The sequence below is a fragment of the Equus przewalskii genome, chromosome 8 (assembly GCF_037783145.1).
Source record: "Equus przewalskii isolate Varuska chromosome 8, EquPr2, whole genome shotgun sequence".
Taxonomy (NCBI): domain Eukaryota; kingdom Metazoa; phylum Chordata; class Mammalia; order Perissodactyla; family Equidae; genus Equus; species Equus przewalskii.
In genome coordinates, this window is record NC_091838.1 from 32,764,913 (window position 1) to 32,791,558 (window position 26,646).

General features: G+C 34.7%; 1 protein-coding gene across 7 annotated transcripts in view; it reads right to left on the reverse strand.

Annotated features, from left to right (window-relative positions):
- The window catches only part of SNTG1 (syntrophin gamma 1), an 865,152-nt gene that overhangs the window by 277,184 nt on the left and 561,322 nt on the right, over positions 1-26,646 (reverse strand). For all 7 annotated transcript variants that reach the window (XR_011543069.1, XM_070630619.1, XM_070630623.1 and 4 more), the window contains 4 exons: positions 11,961-12,017; positions 1,017-1,074; positions 151-194; positions 16-57 (listed from right to left, as the gene is read on the reverse strand). Coding sequence is in view for 6 of the 7 variants with exons in the window: in XM_070630619.1 (XP_070486720.1) it covers positions 16-57; positions 151-194; positions 1,017-1,074; positions 11,961-12,017 (201 nt within the window). In the remaining variant the exon portion in view is untranslated. The remainder of the gene's footprint in view (positions 1-15; positions 58-150; positions 195-1,016; positions 1,075-11,960; positions 12,018-26,646) is intronic.

The following is a 26,646-nucleotide window of genomic DNA, read 5'->3' on the forward strand; positions in this document are numbered from 1 at the left end:
TTAAAGAAAACTTACCACTTCTTCATGTCTGCATTTTCTCACATTAATTCCATTTATCTGAAACAAAAAGAAGAGCATAGTTTCGTGTGGTATATTGTGAACTGACTTTATGTTTTGGTTGCACACAGAAAATAGTGGTAAAATGCATACCTGTAGAATTGCATCCCCAATAAAGAGTAACCCTGAAAGTTCCGCTGTGAATGGAAAAGGACAGGTGATTATGCATTGACTATTTTCTTCATACAAAGTTTTTTTAATTAATAAAGTCAAAAATGATAAAAGGAAAATGTTAAAGATTTCATATGAATAGCACCTTAAAAGATCCACAGGAATACAAATGCAAAAACTATTATATGATTCAGCCTAAATATTGAAACACGTGCTGAAATATTTCTATTTAATTATACTGTCTCAAGTCTTACAGTTGCCAAATAGTAGTCACTTTTCTGGATGGATGACTAAATTTTCTCATTACTTATAATTTTAATATATCTATGAAAAAGTTTAGCTCTAGACATTGCACCCATCAGCTATGGAATCATCTCCAAATTTCTTTTTAACATTTCATTGTCTGACTGATTTCAGTCATTGAAATAGTTATTTTACATCTTCAGTGTTTTTCCCAATGAAATTTCATATGAAAGTCTGAGTTAAATTGCACTTGAGAAGTGAAAAATATATATATCTGGAATTGCCTATATTTCATGTGACTTATCATTAGTTTTGTTTGTACATTTGTTTGTCTAATGAAAATAGTGAAAAGTTATGCTGTCTCTAATTTATACAAGTTGCATGCTCTGTTGTTGTTCATCCTTGCTCTCCTGTGAGAGAAGCCCTCACCTGGAGTAACAAAGGGTATAGACTCAGGAATCAGACTCAACCACCTACTGCCAGGCCATGAGGAACCAAGAGCTAGTCAATCACATACTAGTGCATGATTATTAAATATCATCTTATTCTTCAATAACAATGGCTTACAAAGGAATGGCTACTACATAACTCTCTTAATACCTTACCTCTTTGTTCCTTGGAGATTTTTGAAATAACAACTGGAATGTTATGTTCTGCTCCCCCCTGAAAGAAGAAAATCATATTTTGTGCTTTTTAATATCAAAAAATAAAAATGCAGCTTTTAGGTAGGAAACCATACAGGGTATGAATAGTATGTTAATAGATGCCAGATAGAATTTAGATAAATTTGTGGAATTTCTTTACCAAGTAGATAATGTTCCCAAGGAACTTATCTACCTGTTTAGAACTTCCTCCAAGAATTAATATAGTTGACTTTGAAAGTTTTCATTTTTCAAATACAGATTGGTAATGCCTTAAATAAGCATTGTCTCCTATGTGTAGCAGTGCTGTCCATTGTAGAAATTCTTATTTAGGATTCCAAATATCCAATAATTATGCATTTTTATTATCTGGCTAAGTTGTTCTGTGCTGGTGACCAAGCACGGACCTCTTTGGATGCGAACTGACTAGAGAGATCTTCACCTGCACAAATGGATACAAAAAATTGGAGTGTGGATATGCTTGATGGGGGAAGGGTCAACTGCATTTCCTTAATTAGTATGAGATTCCTCTTCGTGTGAAAGCACATACTAAGCAATTAACAGAATAAAATAAACTGGCAAAAATATTGCAGTAACATGATGTCTAACTGACCAAATGAGAATGAAAAAAGAAAAGAAAAGAAGTAAGCTAAACTTATGTAGAAGGAAATAAGATAAATCCCTGAAATAACTTCATAAACATTCTATATCTATATTACAGATTTGAGAAAGTTGAAAGTAATAGTTGAAAAATCAAGTGCAGTAAAGATAATCAAATCCTGTATTAATTTCTTCATTAAATAAATCAAATAAGTGCATAAAATGTTACTTAAAAAAGATGGGTAGCACTTTTAACATAGGATAGTTGGCAAGATAATCTAAATTTCACTGGGGTTTCTCTATCTTCAAAATAAGTATATCTCCTAAGCCTTTTGTTTTTTCAAAGACAAAAATTATTTTATTTATTTTATTTTTTAAATTTCTGTTTTTTATTTTATTTATTTATTTTTTTGAGCAAGATTAGCCCTGAGCTAACATTTGCTGCCAATCTTCCTCTTTTTGTTGAGGAAGACTGGCCCTGAGCTAACATCTGTGCCCATCTTCCTCCACTTTATATGTGGGATGCCTACCACAGCATGGCTTGCCGAGTGCTGCCATGTCTGCACCCAGGATCTGAAGCAGCAAGCCCCGGGCCGCCGAAGTAGAACATGCGAACTTAACCACTGTGCCACCAGGCTGGCCCCACAAAAATTATTTTAGAATAGATGTTTTTCCATGAATGTCCCTTTTTAACTCAGAATTGTCAATACACTTAAATACAAGATAGACAATAGTTGTTAAGAAAAGTAGTAGTTTTTAACTTTTTCTTGGCAAGTAGTCCTTTCTATTTCTGGACTATTAAGAACCATGATAAACAAAACGTTGAAAACTGTCTTCCTCAGGTTGCAATTTAAACACACCACTCATTTCCTCTTCTCACCGTTTCCCAACCACCCACCCTCACTATCTTGGAAGAGAGTCTCTGGCATCAGCTACAGTGGCTCCTAACTCTGCTTTTGCCTTTTATTCTGGGCATCCCTAATGAGCACTAATCCTGATCAAAGGGATAGTGATTTGTGACTGACAGTGCGGTGGGAATGAGTGCTTAGTTAGCACACAGGAAACACTGAGTAAAAGGTCACTATTATCCTAATGCAGTCTATGGATTAAGATTTATGAACAAAATTAGAGAGCAGGAAAGTGGTCTATTAAGAAAAATTCATTCTAAGATACTTAAAATTTACTAGCTGGGAGTCTACATTCCCATTCTCCTATATTCTCTTCTATTCTTTCCCCTTTATACTTAGCAGCTTCTAACCTCCTAGTATCTTTATTCACTTCTTACATTCATTATTTATTTTCCTTCTCCTGCATCCATCCCTAAATAGAATGTAAGTGCCATGGGGGCACTGGATGTTTTTGGTAATTTCTGTTTTGTGAGGGATTGGAATTGGCCTCCCCAAGATGTGTCTCTTTGGCATGAAGATTGTTTTGAGCTGGTTACTTTTAAAAACTGCAGACATGAGAGAAACTCTGAAAAGTAGAAGTTACCCTTTGTAAGAGACTTTTGCATTTGTAAGGGAAATCTCCACCTGTAAAGGTGTCTCCTTTTCTGTACCAGGAAGAGGGAGATGACCTTATCTCTAAAAACTCTTATCAATGTGGAAGGCAAGGACTTAAATCTGCATAGTAACTTTACTCTTGTTTACTGTACTTTTCTTGTAATCTCCCATAACTGACTCCTCCCACCCCCAACATCTTCCTTTCTAGCTGAAGATGGTATTTAAGATGAGAACCTCCACCATTTTGGTGAGTTACTCAGTTTTCATGAGTCTCTCCTATGTATATGTGTTATAAAGCTTTTTTTAATTTTCTTCTGTTATTCTGTCTCATGTCAATTTAATTTGTAGTCTGACCAGAAGGACCTAGAGTGGGTAGAGGAAATGTCTTCCTCCCCTACATTTTGTACATTGATGTAATCCCTGTGCACAGAATAATGCCTTTCTTTTTTATGTTTGAAATATTTGTTGAATGACTAAGCAAATAAATAAATGAAGTCTAAGGCTTTTCCATGTCTAAAATTATTTTATTCTTTAAAATACATTGCAGAGTGATTTTAAGTAGAAGCTAAGAAGGTGTACAATGAAATCAAATACCCATGGTCACTGATATTTCTAGAGATACCTGTAAATTAGAAAGGATTTAAGAATGCATCTCTATTTCTCAGAAGAAAAAGCTGATTAACTAAAAGGAATCATCCACTGATCAAGCTTAGGTAGTATAAAATGAGGAAACAAAATCATCCAGACATTGAGGTTCAGATACTTTGGGGCAGAGAACACATTGTTATGTCACTCTTATCTGTGTGGCTGTCATCAGAGTGTTCTCCTTCAGCCGTTTGTGCTTGTCACAGTTTTCTCTCGTGGCACTACTGAATCCAAAGACTTTCTTAGTGTTTATGTTGTAATGCACGTTACCATGGAGGACAGTGGGAAACCTCTCCCTGGGGTCTGTCTAGAGAAAAGGATTTTGATATAGCAATTTTCGGAGGGTAAACTCATTAATCCTATTCTTCCCTCAGGACTGAGATTTAACAACTATCTGCTAAAGACAAGATATAACCAACCCTTATTTTGTCAATATTTTTCTTGTTTATGTAAAATTTCTCTTAAAATTTGAATGGTTTAGTCCCAAGGTGGTTATTTGATTTCTGGAGCTTTATAATCAGACATCAGTGTAGCCACCCCTGACACAGGAAGGGTTAATAATCACTGGAAAAGGCTTGCCAACAAACTGTGACTGAGAGGTGAGAAGGCCGGTCAGCCAATGACAGGTAAGACCTCCAGGGCAGGGCAACCTAAGAGAGGCCCAGTCGTCGTCTGGGGGCACAGATGGAGACATGATATCCATATCGGGAGCAGGAGGGGCATTGCCTAGGAGACCTTGCATGCTCTGAGATGAAAATATATGAGCACAGCAATAACATGATAATATCAAAACAGAGGCTGAGGGAGGGCTTCTTGAGAAATCACTAAGAATTCTTGGCATTCGCTAATTACTTCATCCAGAACACCTGTGTATGTTTAACAGATGTAAGCTATGTATATATTGAAATGCTGGTTATAATAAACTCAGAGTGGCCATCAGCCCTCTCCGCATCTATCCTGATGTGTACATTGGATTGTGACACCGACAATCAGGAGCTCTGAGAGAATGTTTAAATCAACTTCAGAAAATGACTTTATTAATTAGGTAGCAAATTTTAAGACAAAATTCAGGAGATAAATTTGGAACTTAAAATCATAAGACTTTCATTTATTGTATGAAATGTGAAAGGAGTCCAGCTCTATTAAAGTTAATTAGATGTCATTCTGGATCTATATGGGAAAATTCAAGATTTTCCAGGAAGGAATCAAATAATATGATTCACTTTAAAAGAGGTGATAGGTTTGTTGTTACACTTATAACGAAAACCAAAATCCTTAACAACCTCCGTCCTATGGCCTCAGCCTCCCTCTGCAGCTTCATCCTGCACCTTCATCCTTTGAGCGCTAAAGGACATCAACTTATACTGTCCCCTCTGCCTGGAGTGCTTTTTCCTTTTACTCTTAACCTGGTCAACTCCTACTCATATTCAGGATTTCAGCACATGTCCCCTTCATCAGCATCTCCTGATATGAAGGAATTCACTTTTGTAGCACTGCATGAGGATTGTGATTTACATTTAGATACATCACAATGTGATCAATATCTACTTTCCCACTGGAGTGTAAAGGACCTGAGGTCAGGGCAGGGTTTCCTTTACCATCTTCTCCCAAAACTATCCCTAGGCCAGGGTGTGTGGCTCGGGATCATGAGTTAATTGAGCTTGGTTGTTCTGGTATAAAATCAAGATTAGGGAAAGAGAGGTGACATTCTAACGTGCATCCCAGAAAATACTAAAACATATACCATTCAATTTTGTCACAGTCTTTTTACAAAGCATAATTGATTTTTCATAGCTAGCTTTGTAGGAACCAGGATATAAAGTCCCATCTAAAGCATTTTGAGTAGGACTCTATACAATGATTTTACCAGTATAACTGTGAAATTCTGCCAAATCAAACCCAGAATGTTTTTAGAGCATTGAGATTCTTGCCAAATAAGTTTTTTTAATTCAGCGTTTTTATTGGCTCTGGAAAAGAAAGGGGCATAGACTCCACCAATATATATCCACTTAGCTTAAGGAAAATACTTGTAAACAGCTAATAACAACACAGCAATGAGGGTTAAGAGCCCAGTGAACAGGTATAGGAGAGGCAGGTAAGGCAGATCCCCTGAAAGAATAGGGACAACTATCCTTATCCGTTCGAAGCCTATACTTAGCAGCCAGAATCACTTAGTTTGGTTTTGGCAAAAATTAATAGTCTTTCCCACACATTGTATGATTGCCTTCATATGAAAGTCTGAAATAGGGAAATCTATGAGACAGAGAGAAGACTTGTGGTTGCTTAGAGCTAATGCAGGAGGACAAGGAGATAAAGGGGTGATTGCTAAAGGATATGGGTTTTTTCTTGAGTTGATGAAAATGTTCTAAAATTGACTGTAGGGATGGTTGCAAACATCTTTGAATATAATAAAAATCATTGAATTGTACACTTTAAATGGATAAATTATATGGTATGTGAATTATATCTCAATAAACTATTTAATTAAAAAAAATAGTGGTCTTTCAAAACATAATTGGTCACTGGTTTTAAGTGATTCTTGGGACCAATCCATAATCTTCCAACTAAGCTTTATTACCTGCCCAGTATGCCCCTCTCTTCCTAGTGGAAAGGTAATATCCATGTTGTCTCTGATGAAAACAAGTGAATCAGACTCAAGAACAAAGAACAGGAAGACAGAATAAAAAATATATGTGAATGTGTGTATGTACTTATATCAACATATTTAATATGCTACATGATTTTTAAAGACCTTTGCCCTGAAATCTCTAATAAATTAAAAAGTGGGAATTTATTACAGCTACTATGAAGACACATATTTTTATTTAATAAATTTGATACAATTAATACCCTACCCTTGATATAAAGAAACTGAGGACATTTTCATCCATTTATTTCAGTTTTAAACAAACCAGAGTGTGAATAATTTAGAGAGGAAACATTATGTGTGTTCCCAAGTAATAAGCTTAGAGATAATTTATTCTATGTTTTGTAGCTATAGAGCATAGTTATTAAGAGTAAAGATTTTGTCATGAGCTTTACATGGGGTTGAGGCCCAGCTCTGCCACTTACAACTATGGGTAAATTATTTAACCTCTTAATACTTAATCTCATTGTCTGTGGAGGGATTACAATAGCTATCTATTTTGCTGCATAGAAAAGAGCAAAGGAAACAAAATATAAAGTACTAAGCTGAGAATCTGGCACTAAAAGAGCAGATAATAAATATTAGCAATTATTGTTCATAAATGATAACATTTTAATGGTAATAATAATTATAACTTCATTTTTGATTGCTGCAAAATTAAAGCTTCCATATAGAAATCACTTTGATCACAAGCATTTCCTTAAAGGACATGGATAACTTGCTGTTTATGTAAGAAAAGCTGTGTCTGTTGGAAAATACTCCATAAAATATTTTTCTAGTAATGGTATTAAAAACAACTGTTTTCTAAAAGGTGATTTTTTACATGACGATGACCAGAGGCATGATTTAATGCTATGCAAGTGTATGTTATTGCATTTTAAAAGATATGAAAAATAAAGAAAAGCCTCACAAGGTCAAGAAGGTGATTTGCTTTAAGGTGATTATCCTTATGATAATTCTTAAAAGAAGAATGAAGCAAAAATACCAGAATGTTGGATCCTATCATGCAAAACTTTGGCAATTATTAGCGATGTAGTTGTGGAGACCCTGAAGTTATTTTTAGAAATGGTTAAGTATTGGGAGGGCCCAGAGGAGAGAAATGAGCATTTGAAAGAAGAGTCTTCCAGAAGAGTCAGAGGGCAAAAGAGGTGTGAGGGAAAGGAAGGAAGGGAGGCAGGAGCAGCAAAGCTATGAGCAAGAGCCAGAAAATGCCAATAGGAACGGGGGTACAAACTGTAGAAAACCAGACCCACATGCACCATCAATACTAACAAGGGAATCCTGTAGGGAAATTGAGAATATATATACCAGCTCGCCTGATGAATCTGAGAGCTTCAAGGGAAGCATTTTCAGACTGAGAACAGACAGAAATATGTGATTCTAAGTGGAAAATTCAAGGTTTTCTTTGTCGTTCTTTTGGAGAATGACCTTTTGGAATTTTAAAAATATAAATAGAAGAGCTTGACATTTTACTGAGGGGCAAACAGAAACAAAAACCAATACAAGGGAAAAACCGCACAAGTTTGTGGCTTCTGAGAGATTTTTTAATCAATGAAGACAAAGCAATGATAACAGGTAGGAAGAATCCTAAAAAATTGTCAAAAAAGATCCAAAGTTATAGCAGATATGAGAATGAATCTAAAAAGTAACACAAGAGTAAAACTGACTTAAATGAGTAAGGCTTCCTTGAAGACTGAGAGCCCTAGAAGTGGGTCATGACTAAATTTCTGAGGAGAAAGCTTGGCAGGCATTTCTCTCTCCTTCGAGGTTCTGGAGGAGAGGCTGGTATGTGAAATGTCATTTAAAGACAACAGAGGGCTGCACCAGGTATAAACGTCTGCACGTCATGCCTCCAAATTTCATCTCGTCATATCCTGGTTCCGTTATGCATTTAATCCTACTAAATTTGCTAACTGCCATGAAAGAATAACTATAACACGAAACAAGAAAGCAGAGAAACAAGCTGTGATCCAGGGATGGGCACACTTCCCAGGCATTAAAAAGAATTTCTTTCAGTTTTAGGAACTGAGGACAAATAGTTCATCTAAACCAGAGGATGGGATAATGGGAGCAAGAAAGTCAGCGTGTGGCACCTCCTTTCCACAAGACACCTGCTTCACCACGAGCAGCACTGGCGCTAGTCTATTCTGTGCTCAGAGGGCCTTGGTTCTGGGTTTTGTTTTATTATTTTACTTATTTAGAATTAGCGTGGATTTTTAAGTAATTTTGGTCTACACTTTTTCATGGTAAAACTGTTATAAAATGATGGGATTTTAGGAATCTAAAGGATGGGTTTGTCTATGAAGATAAAAGTGCGATTCCTATATTAAATCTCAATGTAATTGATGCAAAAACTCTTTTTGGATGACTATGTCCCAAAGTGAAGGTCTAGAATCTTTGGACATGATTTTAAAAATAATAATTATGACTTTCAAAGGAGAGTTTCGGATTTTGTAAGAAAGGTCTAATAATGCAAATCAAAAATTTTCTTAAGGTGAAAAAAAACAGCAATACTAGGAAGAAAATTAGACAAAATCTGAAAAGAAAATGAATTAAAACAGACAAATCATATTTACAATAATTTAAATCTACTAAAACATTTACTTCATTTTTATTGAATTAATATTTTTTCTTATTCTTTGGGATTTCAGGAATTCTTTGAGAAGGGAACCCTCCTCAATGTGCACTACATCATACCTGGCATTTGGCCTCCCAGAAAGACATCAAATAAAGACATAGATTTGAATTGTGGAGACATACAACTGCCTCAATCTCTAAGCCACATGCACATTTTTGTCCAAGAAGTTTCAACGTTGTCTCATTAATAAGGTAGAGAAAATAAAAGGAGGTAAAGACTGACATTTATTTCCCCAGCTTGACAGGGGAGTCTCTGGAGAGAGTTGTAACACGGACAGGTGACATTAAGGACTGTGTAGCTTCAGGGTCATCATGTAGCCCACAATCTAAAGCCTTTGGGGCATGATAATAAGTAAAGTGTTAGAATAGATGGTATGTTAGAAGCCTCTCTGTGATGTTGCCTACCGACTTTTGTAGCACTTGGGAGACCTGAGAAATCACCACTATGCACAATGGTGACAGTGGCAGGAAGGTCCCAGGAGCCAAGATTCCTCAGGAGCACAGAGCATGGCTGTGAGTTCTAACAGCACGTGTTAGAGTATTTTAGAGTTTTCTGACCAAAAAGGAGACTCTTTTACCATTAAACCAAATTTAAAAGAAAAAAATGGCGGAAAGGTAAAATAAAAGTTAGTGCTGAAATAACAGCACCATGTGTTCTGAGTACAGTGAAATTCGGGAGCACCTGTAGTGTCTTAACTGTATTGGTTAATCCTTCTTTAACTGTCTAACATACACTCTTCCTGCTGTTATCTCCCATCAAGATAGTCAAGGTTTTAATAAATAATTTTCACTACAAAACCTCCAGTGTGAGCCAGCGATGATTATTTAACTGAAGTAAATAAGGATGAAATATATGTTTATATATTTATGAGAATAGTTTTAGTATTGGCTCAAATTGCTCTATCAATAAATAAAAAAGCAAATAAATAAGTAGACAAATAAATAAATAAATGTTCAACGTTAAAATATTAATTCTACATTTAGGCTAGAATAATTTCTTAAACTGTTCATTATATGCATTTAATTCTCAGCTCTAAAGCAAATAGTACAAATAGATAAACATAGTAGTTTATCCAATTCACATATGAAAGGGCAAGGGGAAAAAGGATTTGTAATTATAACATTGCTATTTAAAATAAATAAACTAATAATTATATTTTGAAATACACTAACAGAATGAAAGATTGTTTAAAAAATACCAAAGCAAAAATCAGAGGTAAGTGTTGAGAAAATCAAAGTGGAAAACCTTAAAAGGAAACTTTTTGGGATGAATGGGTAATATTCTAAATAAAAATACTGATGTTTGTATGGCACCAATCAGAGTTCAAATATTACTTTTGTCACCAATATTTTGAACGGAAAATACACACTTATTTGATTTAGAAAATTATTTACTATGTGTATAAGAGTTTTGTTGTATTGAAACTGAAAATATTAAACTGAAATAATTCATTTGGCAAAATTCTTGATGTTTTAAGATTTGTTTAGGTTAAAATATGGTATTTTAGTAAGGACAAGTAACTTAGTATTATCTAGTTTAAATTATAAATGGAAATAGAAGGAAAAACACAAAAGAACATTTTCAGCCTGAAGGAAATTAATGTAGTTCCACTATCAGAAATAGAGTCAGTGCAGGGTAGGTGAAAATCTGATTTCAAACACAATCAACTCTCAATATTGGATCTTGTACACATTCAGCTTTTGTTCACTCTTCATACACTTTTTACTATCTTTAGTAGTACCCTTAAATCCTTCAAAGCGATCTCAATAAATATCATGACAAAAACTAAAATAGGAACAAAAAAACTTGTCTATTGAATGGTGGAATTCCCATGGCATCATTTCCACATCATATAATCTGTTTTGCCCTTCTCTTTGGTCTTAGTTGATGACAGATAAAGTGAAAGTAAAAAAATATATTTTACAACTAACATTTTATATAGTAATGTTCTTATCACTTGACAACACAGTGCTGTTCCACACCGATGAGTTTTGTGCGTCACTTTCATAATGTCAACTAGAGCTGATATTCACCAAATTTACAGTTTCACTTTCCAAGCTTATATAACTTGACTGTATTAAAATTTCATGAAATATATACCTGAGCTTTATGATTTTCACTCTCCTAAGCAAAATGCCTAACCCAACAATCAAGATAAAGTTAAATTTTATTTATCTATGTAGAGATATACGTTTCTAATGGGTGTTTATAGTCATTAAGTCAAATTTCTAATATTTATATAATTTCCCATCCTTTCAAAGTTTCTGTTTTGTTTCAGTGATAATAAATTGCAGGCATGGTACTTTTTCAATAGTCAACAATATATGGAAAGAAAAGCCCCTTAAAATTTAATAATAAATGGAAATGAATAATTATGTTCATTTTTTAAAATAAATCAGATGTTAAAACTTGAAATCTATCCTACATACTTGGCATTGTAACACGAGATTTTACTAATTTCTTAAAAGTTAAACAAAAGAAAAAGATGAATAGAACATTGGTAATACTTAACTTAGTATCAGACCTTATTATTGTAAAACTTGTTCTTGCTACATTCACTTACAGGTCAGTATTTTCTACTCTGCCTGGTTAGAGGAAGATAACGCACAGTACAACACCATATTTGACATTTTAGATGAAATCAGATAAAGAAATTAATGAGTTGTTATATTCGATGCCAAGTATGGTAAAATTCCTAAATATTTTTCTAAAATTCCTGAACAAAAGATGGGCAAATTTTTACATCTCAATCCAGATAGTGAGCAATTTGATATAGCCTACATGTCTAATTATTAATCAGCAAACAAATCAAAATACACAAAAATGCAGGCATTACAGTACGGACTTTGTAAGGACAGACTGGAAAGACAGGCTACCTTAATGCTTAATCCAAATCCTCCTATAGTTTGTCTTCTAATGGTCACCGTTCTTTCCTGAAAGACATGAGTTTAAAAGTTGTTAGTGTTTCCTAATACTATATTTACACACCATTTTTCTCCTTTGGGTTTTGTTTTTGCTCTTTACAAAAGAAATATTTTGTTACAGCATAGAGGCTCCAAAGCTTGCAATAAATGGAGTATTTGGTAGTTTTTAAATCAAAGGTTAATTTGTTTATTAACTTCTTTCAACGATTTTTTGGACATATTTTGGAATCTTAACTTTTAAATTTCTTCTCACTTTCACGTTGCGTTTTGTTGTCTAAGAAATGACAAGTTTTTGATTACATAAAAATAACTCAATGTCAATGGTAGATAGTATCTTTTTCAACCTAGGTCTTATCTCCATCACTACCAACTCACGTTGCTTATGGAGCTTCAGAGCTGACCTGGAGGTTGCTGTGGCTCAGCACATACATGATTCATGTGCATGTCTGGGATTTAAACTGCAAACAAACCAGGTTCAAAATGATTGCTTGTTTGAAAAAAGAATGGATTTTACACCTAACTAATAATGATAATGGGATTATCAATTTCCATCGTCAGTTCTCTCTTTCCTTCCACAATGAAGACAATAATTCAATCACTGGAATATGAAACTTAAAAATAACATTTGGACAAGTCCTTTAATTTTCAATAAAAAATCAATGTTACTCTGTTTTAGGGCAATTTTCTCTACATGATGTATATTCTGGAGTCATGCTGAAGGATTGAAAGCTTTTATTTATAACCTTCTCAATTTATTTATAAACTTCTCCATTTATTTATAACCTCACCTTCTTGAACCTTTGCCTATCCATAAATTTTTAAGACACCACCCTTCTCCCCTTGTACCTGTGATAGATATTTATCTGATATTTGTCTCTGAATCTCCCACAAATGCCCGATTCATTTGGCTATATTATCCATTTCCAAATCTAAATACCGCTCTCTTTCTTATAGATGAATTCTCTCCCTCATTCCCTGGCTTTAGAGGAGCTGTGTGGAACATATAATATCATTTTAAATGAACCAAGAGAAAATTTGAAAAACATGTGCTTCTAGTGGCTATTTCTGAATATTTTAGGATAGAATAAAACCTCATAATTTTGGTAAAGTTATAAGCTACCTTAGCTTAGCCAAGTATTTATATTTTCACAAATAAAAACAAAATAATGTTTAAAGAACAAGATCACCATACCAGAAATTGAAGGTTATTGACTCTTACTTATTCTGAATTAAAGAATAAGCCTTATTTGTTGAAGATTGAGATATAGTTTAAAAAAAACTATTAGTGCTAATGAGTGGCGTTTAATAATATACATTTTCTTCTTTTAGATCACGTGCTAAGAAATTTGATCTATTTGAAACTACTTATAATTTTTACTCTTTTAACCTGTTATGTAATCATGTTTTCAAGCCAACATTAAAACTATATTTATACAAATAAATTTATAGATGTATTACAATTTACGCAAAGCAAATTGAAACATAAAACACACTATTCATATTAAATAATACAGTAAACTCCATTTTTTTTAATTCATAATCCGACTGCTATATCCCTCCCATTGGCAGAGTCACAAGCATGAGAAGATTTGGGGTTTTAGAATTTGTATTGCAAAATTATGAATATAAACATACCTGCATGTACAAAAGCAAAAAGGAAGGTGAACACATGCATTACACATATACAAATCTAATTTAAAATAAATATTTTTGAAATGTCCTTTTATTGAACAGGACAAGAGTAATCTGGTAAATTAATTAATATTTTATTACTTTTCATTAAAGTATTAAGTAAAGGGAAGCTATACATTGCAAACAATATTGGAATTGTAGTCAGAGAATCCATAAATGACTCAAACATCCACAACTTAATAAGTTTGGCAAATTACTTAAGTCCTGTAAGTCTCTGTTTCCAAATTTATAAAATGGTCATAAAATAATACATAGTAATTTGATACATAAAAACACATAGTAATTTGAGGGTTAATATTTGTGAAAGACTTTGGCATGTAGTAGACATAATAAGTATTAACACACACCATATACACACACACTCTCTATTATTCTAGACAGGAATTCTTGCTGAATAGTCACTCAAATATCTAATTAATATTTATCCATTTCACTTTCCAAAATTTACAAAATATCTTAAATACTGGAAGAATCAGACTCAGGAATTGGTCAATTAAATGGACATGTTTATTCTTATAAAACAGACAGGCAAGTGCTGTTACAATACTGCCTATCAAACTAAACTAAAGCTCTTGGATGGCAGAGCTATTTTCCTAATTCCTTTTCTGAAAGGAATAAATACTTGATTCCTTAGAATAGTATCAAAACCAGTGGTGCAGTCAGCTCAGACAACCTACATCAACTGTATCAAAATAAAGATTTCAATCTATCAAAGCAAATACATTTTAATTAGCTAATGGCATCACCTACGTTTTCTAGAACATTTTGCATGGCAGTCTTTAGCCGTGAGGGCAATTGGCGAGTAAATTCTATTAAGCAGGCAAGTGTGTGCTGAAACACTGCTTTTCTTTGAAGAAGCAGCAAGCACGCCAGGGTTGTCAAAGGCTTATGCACTGCCTTTACTCATTGTCTACCAGGCTGCCTTCTGATCTTGGGTAGAAAATATTTAGAACATATTCCAAGTCAAATACAAAATTGCTGATACGAAAGGAGTTTGGAGAGACTACAGAGTCATCAGAAACTGCTGAAAATCTCAGCAGTAGCACTTATTTTAATGTTTAAGAAAGGTAGGAGAGATGGGTAAGACAAATTACTTTCTGTTTTAAAACCAAAATTTTAAATTGGTCACTGCAGGAAGCAGCAAGCATGAAAAGACAATAACTGTTTTTCAGTATGGCACCTTGCTGATATTCTCCCCAACTGTTTGTATGTTTGAGTTAGCTATGCTCTCTATCCTCTTTCCATCTCTTCACATCTGGTTTCCTCTCCTGGCCCAAAAATAAAAGGAAAAAACAGGCAATGTTAATGAATTGTTTCAACTGCTGACCTCATCAATCAGAGACTATACGTGGAAGCTGATCTGAACATGTATTTAGTTAACGCATCTTGAATATCACAAGGCATTGCCTAGAAACAAAGCCCTGTCCTTTGGGAAACCAATGTATTATCAGTTATTTTATTTATTAAAACACAAAATCTAGATGAGTGCTCCTATACACTCACATTTATAAAAAGCCTTTCTTTAATCTTCCTATTCCTTACAAAATGTAAAGGAAGGAGCCCAAAATAAAATTAGATTATACAAAGACATGCTGTACCCCTACATAAAAGGCATTAATGTTACCCAAAAAAGCTTGTTTTAAATGCCTAATGTGCCTTATATAACAATATATTATCTCTTATGCCCTCTGGAATATTATATTTGAAATACTCTATATCTATACTGTATAAATGATATGGGAACTAAAATATACCTTATCAAACAAAAATGTGGCCATTATATATCTCAAGTGTAGAAATTTTTGAGATATATATGTGAACAGAGGAGAAAGAAGTTAGAACAATGCAGAAACTAGAGAGATTATCAAATGGAAAATTGTACTAATTTTATGCAATGGAAGCAAAGAAGATACATAGGAAAAGAGATAGGAATGTCATTAGCTCTTCTTGAGAATTCAAGAAGTGGGAATAAACTTGAAAAAAGAATAATTATAAAGATGCTAACTTCCAATTATTAAAAATCTACTATATGTACTTACAGCTTTCGTAGCACTCATGGTTATTTATTAAAATGTGCAGTTCCCTTGACTTTTTTTCCTACTATTTCCACAATTTCTTAGAGCTAAATCTATGTCTTCTTCACAGTTGTATTGCAAGCATTTGGCATAGGGCCTAAATCAAAGTTAGGTATTTAGGTGTTAAATGAATAAAGAGGTTTATTTCAAACATTTTCCGAAGTAATCATCACAACAGTCCACTGGCATAGGAAATATTTTCCTAATTTAGAATGAGAAAACTAAAATGCCAAGGAGTTAAATTAACTTGAACAAGACCCAAATCATGATTTAAATGGAAGTTTTTCTGATTCTCACAGTCTCTTCTGTCATGACAGGCCTGAGATGAAGTGCAAAATGAGGATGAAAGAAACAAAGAAACTGAAAAATCAGGGTGCAATTTAGTGAAAAAGGAGGGAATTGTGAGAAACTGAGAGTGTTTTCTCTGTACAATTGGGAACAAGGCAATCACCACTCCTCTCTCCACTCCCGGTCAACATTGCAATTGAAGTCCTAGCTAGTGCAATGAGGCAAAAAAATGAAATAAAAGGCATATAGACCAGAAAGGAAGAAATAAAACTGTCTTTGTTGTTTGTCTATGTAGAAAATCCCAAAGAATCAACAAAAATCTCATGGAACTAATAAGTCATTATAGCAAGGTGATGGGAGACAAGGTTAATATACAAAAGTCATACTTATATATCAGCCATGAAATATTGGAATTTGAAATTTAAATCACAATACCATTTACAATAGCACACTAAAAAGGAAATACTTTGGTATAAGTCTAACAAAAGTTAGCTTTATATGTGGAAAACTAGAAAATTCTGGATAAAGAAATCACAGATGATCAAAAGAAATGGAGAGATATTCCATGTTCTTGAATTAGACGTAACATTTTTTTGTGGGTTTTTGGTGAGAAAGATTGGCCCTGAGCTATGATCCGTTGCCAATCCTCTTCTTTTTGCTTGAGGAAGATTGTGGCTGGGCTAACATCGGTGCCAATCTTCCTCTATTTTTGTACATGGGAGGCTGCCACAGCATGGGTTAATGAGTGGTGTGTAGATCCATGCCCTGGATCTGAAACCACAAATCCCAGCCTGCTGAAGCAGAGCATGTGAACTTAACCACTACGCCCCCAGGTGGCCCCAAAAGACTCAATATTTTTAAGAAGCCATTTCTTCCCAACTTGATCTATAGAATCAATGCAATACCCCCAAAAATCCCAGGAAGTTATTTGTGAACATCAACAGACTGGTTCTAAGGTTTATATGGAAAGCCAAAAGACTCATAGTAGCCAACACGGTATTGAAATAGAAGAACAAAGTTGGAGGGCTCAGGATGTCTGATGCAGGACTTATTATAGAGCCACAGCAATCAAGGTAGCATGAGTTTTTGAAGACTGAACACATAGATCAATGGGATAGAACAGAGTACAAAAACAGAGAGCCACACACACACAAAAAAAAGACAGAACAGTCAACTGATCTTTGACAAAGGAACAAAGGCTCTTCAATGGGGAAAAGAAGGAATAGTCTACTAACAACAACAACAAAAAGGAAACTAGACATGGATGTTATCTCTTTCACAAAAATTAACACAAAGTAGATCATAGGCCTAAATATAAAACATAATATTATAAAAGTTATAGAAGAAAGCATAACAGAAAATATATATGACTTTGGGTTTGGCAACGAGCTTTTAGATACAACACCAAAAGCATGGTCCAGAAAAGAAAAGGTTTCATGTTAGTACATGTTAAAATTTAAAAAATTCTGGGGCCAGCCTGGTGGCATAGCCATGAAGTTTGTGTGCTCTGCTTGGCTTCCCAGGGTTCACTGGTTCAGATCTCAGGTGCAGATCTATGCATCGCTTATCAAGCCATGCTGTGGCAGGCATCCCACATATAAAATAGAGGAAGATGGGCACAGAAGTTAGCTCAGGGCCAATCTTCCTCCGCAAAAAGAGGAGGGTTGGCATTGGATGTTAGCTCAGGGCTAATCTTCCTCAAAAAAAAAAAAATTAAAAACTTCTGCTTTGCAAAAGATACTGTTAAGACAATGAAAAGACAAGCCACAGATTGGAAGAAAATATCTACAAACTCACATTTGATGAATGACTTGTTTCCAAAATATGCAAAAACTCTTAACATCCATCAAGAAAATAAACAACCCAAATAAAAACTCACTAAAATATTTGAGCAAACACCTCATCAAAGAATATACAGATGGCAAGTAAGCATATAAAATGATGCTCAAGATCATTTGTTATTAAGGAATTGTGTATTAAAACAATGAGATACATCACATACCTATTAGAATCACTAAAATCCAAAGCCTTGACACTACTAAATGCTGACAAGTATTCTCATCAAGAAGAATTCTCATTACTTGCTGGTGGGAATTCAAGAGAGAGTTTGGTAGTTTCTTACAAAGCTAAACATAGTTTTAATGTATGATCCAGGAATTGCACTAGTAGGTATTTACTGAACTAATTTTAACATTTATGTTTACACAAAACCTGCATGCAAATGTTTATAGCAGTTTTATTAATAATTGCCAAAAACTGGAAGTGACCAAGATATCAAGATGTTCCTCAGCAAGTGAACGCATTGAAAACAACAACAACAACAACAACTATGGTACATCTATACAATGAAATATTATTTAGCAATAAAAAGAAATGAGCTATCCAGCTGCAAAAAGATATGGAGAAACCTCAAATGTATATTATTAAGTAAAAGAAGCCAGTCTGAAAAGGATACGCACTCTAATTTCATTTATATAACACTTTGGAAAGGCAAAACTATAGAGACAATGACATGATCAGTGATTGCCAGGAGCTCAGGGAAAGGGAGGAAAGGTTGCATAGGTGAAGCACAGTGGGTTTATAGGGCAATGAAACTATTCTTTATCATATTACAATAGTAGATACATGACATTATACATTTGTCAAAACTAATAGAACTTTAGAGAACAAAGAGTAAACCTTAATACACACATTTAAAAGCATCATTTAGGAAGCTAAGGGATCCAAAGAAGGTGTGCAGACTATAACAAAACAATCTGCATTACAAATGTATGCTACTACCTCACTGATGGGATAGGGGGAAAATGGGCTGACCTAAGTAACTTTGGAAATGCGTAGACCCCAGTGACACCCACAGACTGCCTCTCCTAAGTGCTGAAAAATTGGACACGGAACATTTATTGTTTTCCTTCCTTTGAGATTAGGAACTCTATTATGTTTCCTGAGTTCTCTGATGCTTAGCCCTTGATCCTGGTATACTTCTTGCTCTCTGCCAAAACCTATACCCTTATATACCCAAGCCTCGAGGGAAATATGGCAGAGGTTACTCCTATCTGTGCCATTCCAAAAATTAATGGAAATTATCACTTTCCCCAAGAAGAAACTGCTTCGTATCAGTCAACCCCTCAATCCCTTGGGGAGTGGGGCAGAGGACCACCCACTCTCCAGTGACTTCTCTTCTTCTTTCTGCTATCTTGACCCAAATACTTTTTTTTTTTCCTAAGAAGATTCACCTTGAGCTAACATCCATTGCCAATGCTCCTCTTTTTTTTTTTGCTTGAGGAAGACTAGTCCTGAGGTAACATCTGTGCCAATCTTCCTCTATTTTGTATGTAGGACACCTCCACAGCATGGCTAGTGAGTGGAGGAGGTCCACACCCAGGGTCTGAACCCACAAACCCAGGCCACCAAAGCAGAGCACGTGGAACTTTAACCACTCGGCCATGGGGCTGGGCCCTTGACTCAAATACTTTTAACGCCAACAAGATATTCTTAGAGACTCTCAAAATTTCATATGTGTTTCCTTGGTTAATATCACATGAATGGGAAACTTAGTTATACAAGGACTCCTTATATTTGTGTTTCTCTATTTTTGCTCTTATAATAAATTGTTTGCTGTGCTGTTTAGGATAACTTAGGCCCTACTGTCTAAAAACCTTCTCTACTATTCAGGCTGCCTAAATACCCCATATAGTTGAGTTCAAAATTAATGTCAAGACATGAAAGGGGCAATTGCAATACACTTCTTATAAATACTGTTTTCTCCCAAATTTGAGGCCTTGGATAGAGGCTGGATGGTTCCCCTTCTTGAGCAGCTGGTTAAGTCCACACCCCTACCATCTTCTGGTGCAAGAAACTACAGGCATCTCTGTAATGTTTATTATGACAATAATCCTGGTTTTTTGGTAATCAATGAGCTACTGGACAGAATTTTGTAGCTGCTTGATATGCCTCCAAGTGAAAAGTAATGGGATGGTGGGGGAGAACATACGATCAAAGCATCAGAAGGCCATGCTTTCTTCCTTGGGTGATATGCTGAGATCTTTGCCAGGGATGATATGCTGATGTCAGGAAGCTCGGGGTCCTTCATCTTGATGTTATCAACAAATTTGAGCTGATCATGCCCTCCTCCTCCCTGGAAATCAATAGTTATCCCTTTTTGTGAAGGTGGGTCTCTGTTGTGTGATTCTCTCCTGGAGTGTCTTTTTCTCCACCCCTAGTGTCCTCCCCCATAGGGAACATCCACTTGTACTTTAATGTTTAATAAGGTAGAAAGCACTGTCCAAAAGAGTTTCCCACAGAAACCATAACAAAAGCTCTTTCCCAGTTTCCCCCTTTCTCTCTGCCTCATGATCAACCCTGGTGCTTCCCTTGAATGGCCCTACATGGTGTGCTGTGTTCTTCCCAGGGAACTGTGAGTAACAAAACTGTAAAACTGTTTCTGATTTCTCTCTTTCAATCTACATCTGGTTCACCACACCTCACCCAAAGTAATATGGCTGAACACACTGTGATAGCAATGAGCATACCCACCACCAGTACCTAGTTGCTAATACCATTCTCCAATAAGATAAAACAGCATTTCCAGGAGAAATGGCTGATTCTAGGACTAGGGCAGGAAGTACACAAGATGATCCCGGAGCGTCTTCTAATGCCAGGAAGAAAAGACATGCTCAAACCCCACCCCACCAAAGGCCCACATTGATTAGGGTATGTCAAAGAGGCACAGGATCCAACTGAAAGAACTGACAATGCCCAAAGCTGGAATCATTTGAACAACAAAATTTTCCCCTGAGATTGTCTACTTTCTGAAAGACATCTTCCATTTACCTGATAAAGGACTTATAAATCTAGCCACTGTGTTCTGCGGGAGGAGTGATGGGGAGGGAGAGTGACTGGAGTAGCTCACCATTCTTCTCAACTGTTTTTAATCCCTTCATTTTCAATGCAATGCCTCACCACAGCTTCACCTGGGGCACATTCCCCGAACCTCTGCTTCACCCTCTACAATAGCAAATGTCTGCTAAGATTGATTTCTGTCACTTACCATTCTAGTTGCTTCGTGTTTATCTTGCTCTTTTTTCCTAGGTTCCTGGTATGGGAGCTTAGGTTATTAATTTGAGGTCTTTCTTCTTTTCTAATGTGTGTGTCTAATGCTAGTTCCCTCTCAATATCCCTCTCAATACTACATTGGTTTCATTCCATGCATTTTGATATGTCGTATTTTCATTTTCATTCCATCCAATATATTTATTTCTCTTGAGACATTTTACGTGACTCATGTTATTTAGAACTGTGTTGATTAGTTACCAAATATTTGGGTGTTTTCTGTTTTTGATTTCTAGTTTCATTCAATTATAGTCAAAGAACATACTCTGTATTTCAATTCTTTTAAATTTGTTGACAATTGTTTTGTGGCCCACAATATGTGTTATCTTGGTAAGTGTTCTCTGTCGTTGCTTTAAAATAATATGTAATCTGCTATATGTGCTATAAATGTTCATTAGATCTGGGTGGTTCATGGTATGATAAGTTCTTCTATATTGCTTGTTTTTGTCCAGTTGTTCTATCAGTTTTTGAGAGAGGATGTTGAAATCTCTAAATATAATTGTGAATTTCTCTATTCTCCTTTGATTTATATCAGTTTTTGATTCATGTATTATGCATCTCTATTGTTTGGTTCATACACATTAAAGAGTGCTGAGTATTTTGGGGGATTGATCCTTTCATCATTATGCAATGTTGTTTCTTTGTTCTGATAACTGTCTTTGCCTACTTTATCTAGTATTAATATCTACTTTATCTGAGGCAAACATTTTTTGTTTAATGGTTTCATTAATGGTATATATTTACATCTTTTTTCCATCATTTTATTTTTAACTTATTCATATCACTATACTTGAGGTAAGTCTGATAGAGAGCATAGAGTAGGCTTATTTTTTGTAATTCACTCTGTCATTCTCTGCCTTTTAATTTATGAGTTTAGACCAATAAAATATTGTATAAAATATATTATATTTAATCTAATAATTGATATGTTAATTCTGGTATTTTATTTTATTTTTTTGTATTCTCTTTGTTCTCTCTGTTTTTCATTTTTCTCTTTCCTTTTTCTGTCTTCCTGTGGATTACTTGTATATTTGTTAGAATTACATTTTGATTTACCTATACTGTTTCTGAGTGTGTCTTTGTATAACAATTTTCGTGGTTATACTCTAGGCATTACATTCTATAAACATAACATCACTGTCCCCTGGTGTCAATATTTTATTAATTCAAAGGACATGTAGAAATTTTATCTTCATTTATGTCCCCTCATCTTTTCCTATTTGTAATATAATTATCTTAAATACTTCCATTGAGAACCACATTAGAGAATGCTGTAATTTTTGCTTGAACCATCATTCTTAATTTAATAAAACTCAACAGGAGAAAAAAATGTATTTTATATACACATATTTTTATTCTTTCCATTGTTTTTTCTTTCTTTGTGATGTTTCAGTTTTCCTTCTTTAATCATTTACTTTCTGTTTACAAAGTTCTTTTTAATCATTCCTTTAAAATATGTCTCAGCAACAAATTTTCTTGGTTTTCTTTCACCTGATAATGTTTCAATTTCCCCTTGATTTCTGAAGGATATTTTAGGCAGATACAGAAATCTGAGTTGATAGTTCTTTCTTTTCAGTAATTGAAAAGTACTGTGAAACTTTATTCTTGTTTCCATTGTTTTTTTGGGAGAAATCTATGGTCATTTGAACAGTTTTTCCCCTATCGCAGTTTTTTTTTTCTCACAGCTTTTAAGATTTTTTTCTTTGTCTTTAGGTTTCAGGATTTGACTATGATGTGTCATGGCATGGATTTCCTTGGGCTTATCCTTTTGAGATTTGTCTCACTTCTGAATATATAGGTTTACGTCTTTTTCAAACTTTCAGAATTTTTCAGCCATTATTTCTCCAAGTACTCTTTGAGGTCTGACCTCTTTCTCTTTTCCTGAGACTCTGCATAAATAAATGTTAGATCTTCTGTTGTAGTCCCATGAGTCTTTTATTTTTTTTCAGTTCAATTTCTCTCTTTTGTTCAGAAAGGGTAATTTTTATTGTTCTCTCTTCAAGTTAATTGATTCTTTCCTCTGTCCTTTCCATTCTGCTGTTATGTGCATCCATTGAGTTTTATTTCAGTAGTATTTTCAGTTCTACAATTTCCATTTGCTTTTTGCTGAGACTGTTTATATTCTCAGTTGTTTCAATCCTGTTTGTAACAGACATGAAGCAATTTTAGGACAGTGACTTTAAAATCCTTGTTAGATGATTACAACATCTGCGCAATTTCAGGGTTGGCATCTCTTGCTTGTCTTTTCTCATTTAAGGTGAGAATTTCCTTCTTACTGGTGGTCATAGATGGGAAGTTCAGCTCCCAACCAGGCCTCCACTGAAAAGACTCTGGCTTGGAGGGGTAGGAGTGCTTCTTTACCGTTCCCTAAGAGGCCTTAACTGACACTCTAATGAAGGTGGTCTCATTATCAATGGGTGGGAGTGAAAGTCCTGACTTTCCACTAGGCCTCCTCTTGCACATCCTCTGGGATGTAGAGGAGAAAAACATATTTTTTAAACAATACATTTCTCTATTTGTAGTACAAAACAACAGATAAAGTCAATTCCAAGAGAGAAAAATAATAAACATACCATTAACAATAATAATTTTGACCAAAAAGTTCACTATTAGGTTAACTCATTAATATCCTTAATTTACATAAATTAAATGGGTCTATTTTCACATTATCTATTTTATTTCACTTAGTTTGTATGATTTTCAATTTTATAACAATGCAAATTTTTGCCTATCAATCATTAAGTATTATGTATTTAATTAAAATGAATTTCTATTGAAGGGATATAACCTTCATAAATCTGTAATCTTTAGAATAGTCCTAGGCTCTTTTTCACTAATATCATATTAAGACCACTTTGTTTCCAAGCAATAATAGTGAAACTCCTTTGCATTTAAAAAGCACTCATTCACTCACAGAACATTTATTTTGGGTTGAGAAATTTTGTTTTCTAATTTTATACAGAAAGATTACTTATCCAGCTCAAATTGCTCATCTAGGACAAACATGCAAAGTTTTAGGCTAAGTGAACTAGAGAAAGGAACAAATATTCATATCAGTAATTTATTCTTTATTTTAGGAAACAATTATGACCTCAGATAAGGTTGTGGAACTAAGATAAACATGTGTAAACAGTTAAAAAGCAGAAAGTGAGAAGAAGGGAACACACTTTATCATTCACTTCTATCAGACAGCATGGAAATGCAATCTCATTTAGTGCTTTCACAGTGAATTATGTAACTTAGGTGTTCTCACTTTTTCATTCATAGGAACCAAGATTCAGAGAAGGTAATTAACTTACTGTAGGTCACAAAGTTAGAAAATGCTGCCACTGAGGTTACATGTCAGGTCAGTCTGATTTCAAAGCCAATCGATTTTCCATTATAAGCACTCACACACACACAACTAACCTTGGATCTGACACTCTTTTGAGTCAGAAATACTGAAATCTTTTTCCAAAAACACAATAAAATGATAGATAAAATAAAAGCAAACAAAAATAATGTCAAATGTATAGCCAGGGCAATAAGAAAAGAAGAAAAAGATTTCCCAGTTGTCAGAAATGATGACAAAGTGATAAAAGGTTAAGAAGAATCAAGAGATAAGGGGGTTCCACACAAGCACTGACCCTGATTGCATCCACCCCGAGTCCACAAATAGAAGGACATAGGCAAGGTGAGAAGCGACAACTTAGCAGTATGCAACTACTAAGAAAAAACATTCCTACCACCAAAAGAGTAATCATAGAAAACTTGACCACTTTTAACTTGGCTCTGGATGAAAGAATTAAAAATCAATTCTCCCAAGAATTTGTAAACATGAATTGGTCCACTGGTAGGTTTGAGATGAGATTCACTCTATCTATATGGCCTCAAATCCTCAATCAAGTATTTAGTTTGAGGTATATCTGGGTTGCTAGATCCCATATCCTCAGGTAGTTGGCAGAAGCAAATACAAATTCTAGTTTTGTAATGCATTATAGAACCAAACTCTAAGAAATTCCAACAGAGCACCAAGAAGCACGTGGTCACTGTGAAACATCACAGGAGGGGTGAGTCAGCAGATCAACAAACAAGGGACAAATAACAGATTAAAATCTGCAAAGGCTACAGATATTAGAATTCAAGATACATCATATAAATAGAATTATTTAATGTAATTACAGTCATGCATCGCATGATGACATTTTGGTCAATGGCAGACTGCATATATGATGGTGGTCCCATAATATTAGTACCATATAGCATACGTGTAGTGAGCTATACCATCTAAGTTTGTGCAAGTACACTCTATAATGTTCACAAAATGACAAAATCACCTAATGACACATTTCTCAGAATATATCCCCAGTGTTAAGTGATGCATGATTGTACTAGAACAGGAGGAGATATCACATTATGACAGTGATATAAAATATTATGAGGCAAATATAAGATAGGACAGAACAGAATTTCTGGAAGAAAAACATGTAATTACAGAATCAGAATTTCAAAAAATGTTTAAACAGCAGACTAAATCTAACAAAAGAGAGAGTTAGTGAACTGAAAAGAAGCCTGATGGAAGTTACTTCAGTACTTCACCGAGAGACAAACAGGTGTAAAATATGAGACAGAGTAAGAGAATAAAGAATCAAGAGAGCTGATCTAACACCAACCTGAAAAATATCACTGAAAGGAAAAACAGAGGGAATAGGAGATGAGAAAAATTTAAAAAGATAATGACTGATAATTCTTCTGAATTGAAGAAATGCATAAATCCTCATATTCAAGAATTCCTATGACTTCCAAGCAAAGTAAATAAAAAGAAGTGTTCAGATTGATGCATCAGAGTGAAACTGCTGAGATTCTTAAATCTCCAAGGCACTGAGGAAAAATGGACAGATTCCCTACAGAGGAAAAATAGATAGATGGCAGAGTTTCTAAAACGCCACATTCAACCTAGGAGCAGGTGGGTGCGAGGGCAACATGTAACAAAATAAAGCAAATTGTCCACCTTTTTTGCAAGATGAAGGGAAAAAAACACTAAATAGACTACTTTAAATGTCTCTATCTATCTATCTATCTCTCCTTCATTCATCCTACATCTACATCCACACCCTCTTTCTCTTGAAAGTACCTTACTCTTTATGTGCTGCTCAAACAATTCTGATCTGGCTTCAGGCTTTTCCACACACTTGAAACAGTCTTAAATTGTGTGGACTGAGGCCAGACTACAGTAGTTTGAACATTGCTCCTGTTATTCACTCTTTTGAGTCACTTAGCTTTCTCTCTAACTTAAAGTCTTTCCATGGGATGTTATCCCCTCACTACAAATCTTACCAAATATTATTCAAAGTTTAGTGCTGTGTAAGTGCAGAGGTTATTAAGATGATTAATACGTACTCCCTGCCCTCCAGGGACTCATGGTCTTTTGGAGGCAGCGAACACGTCAAAAGATCAGTTCAAAGGATGTCATATGAGGCACAAAGAGAGAAATA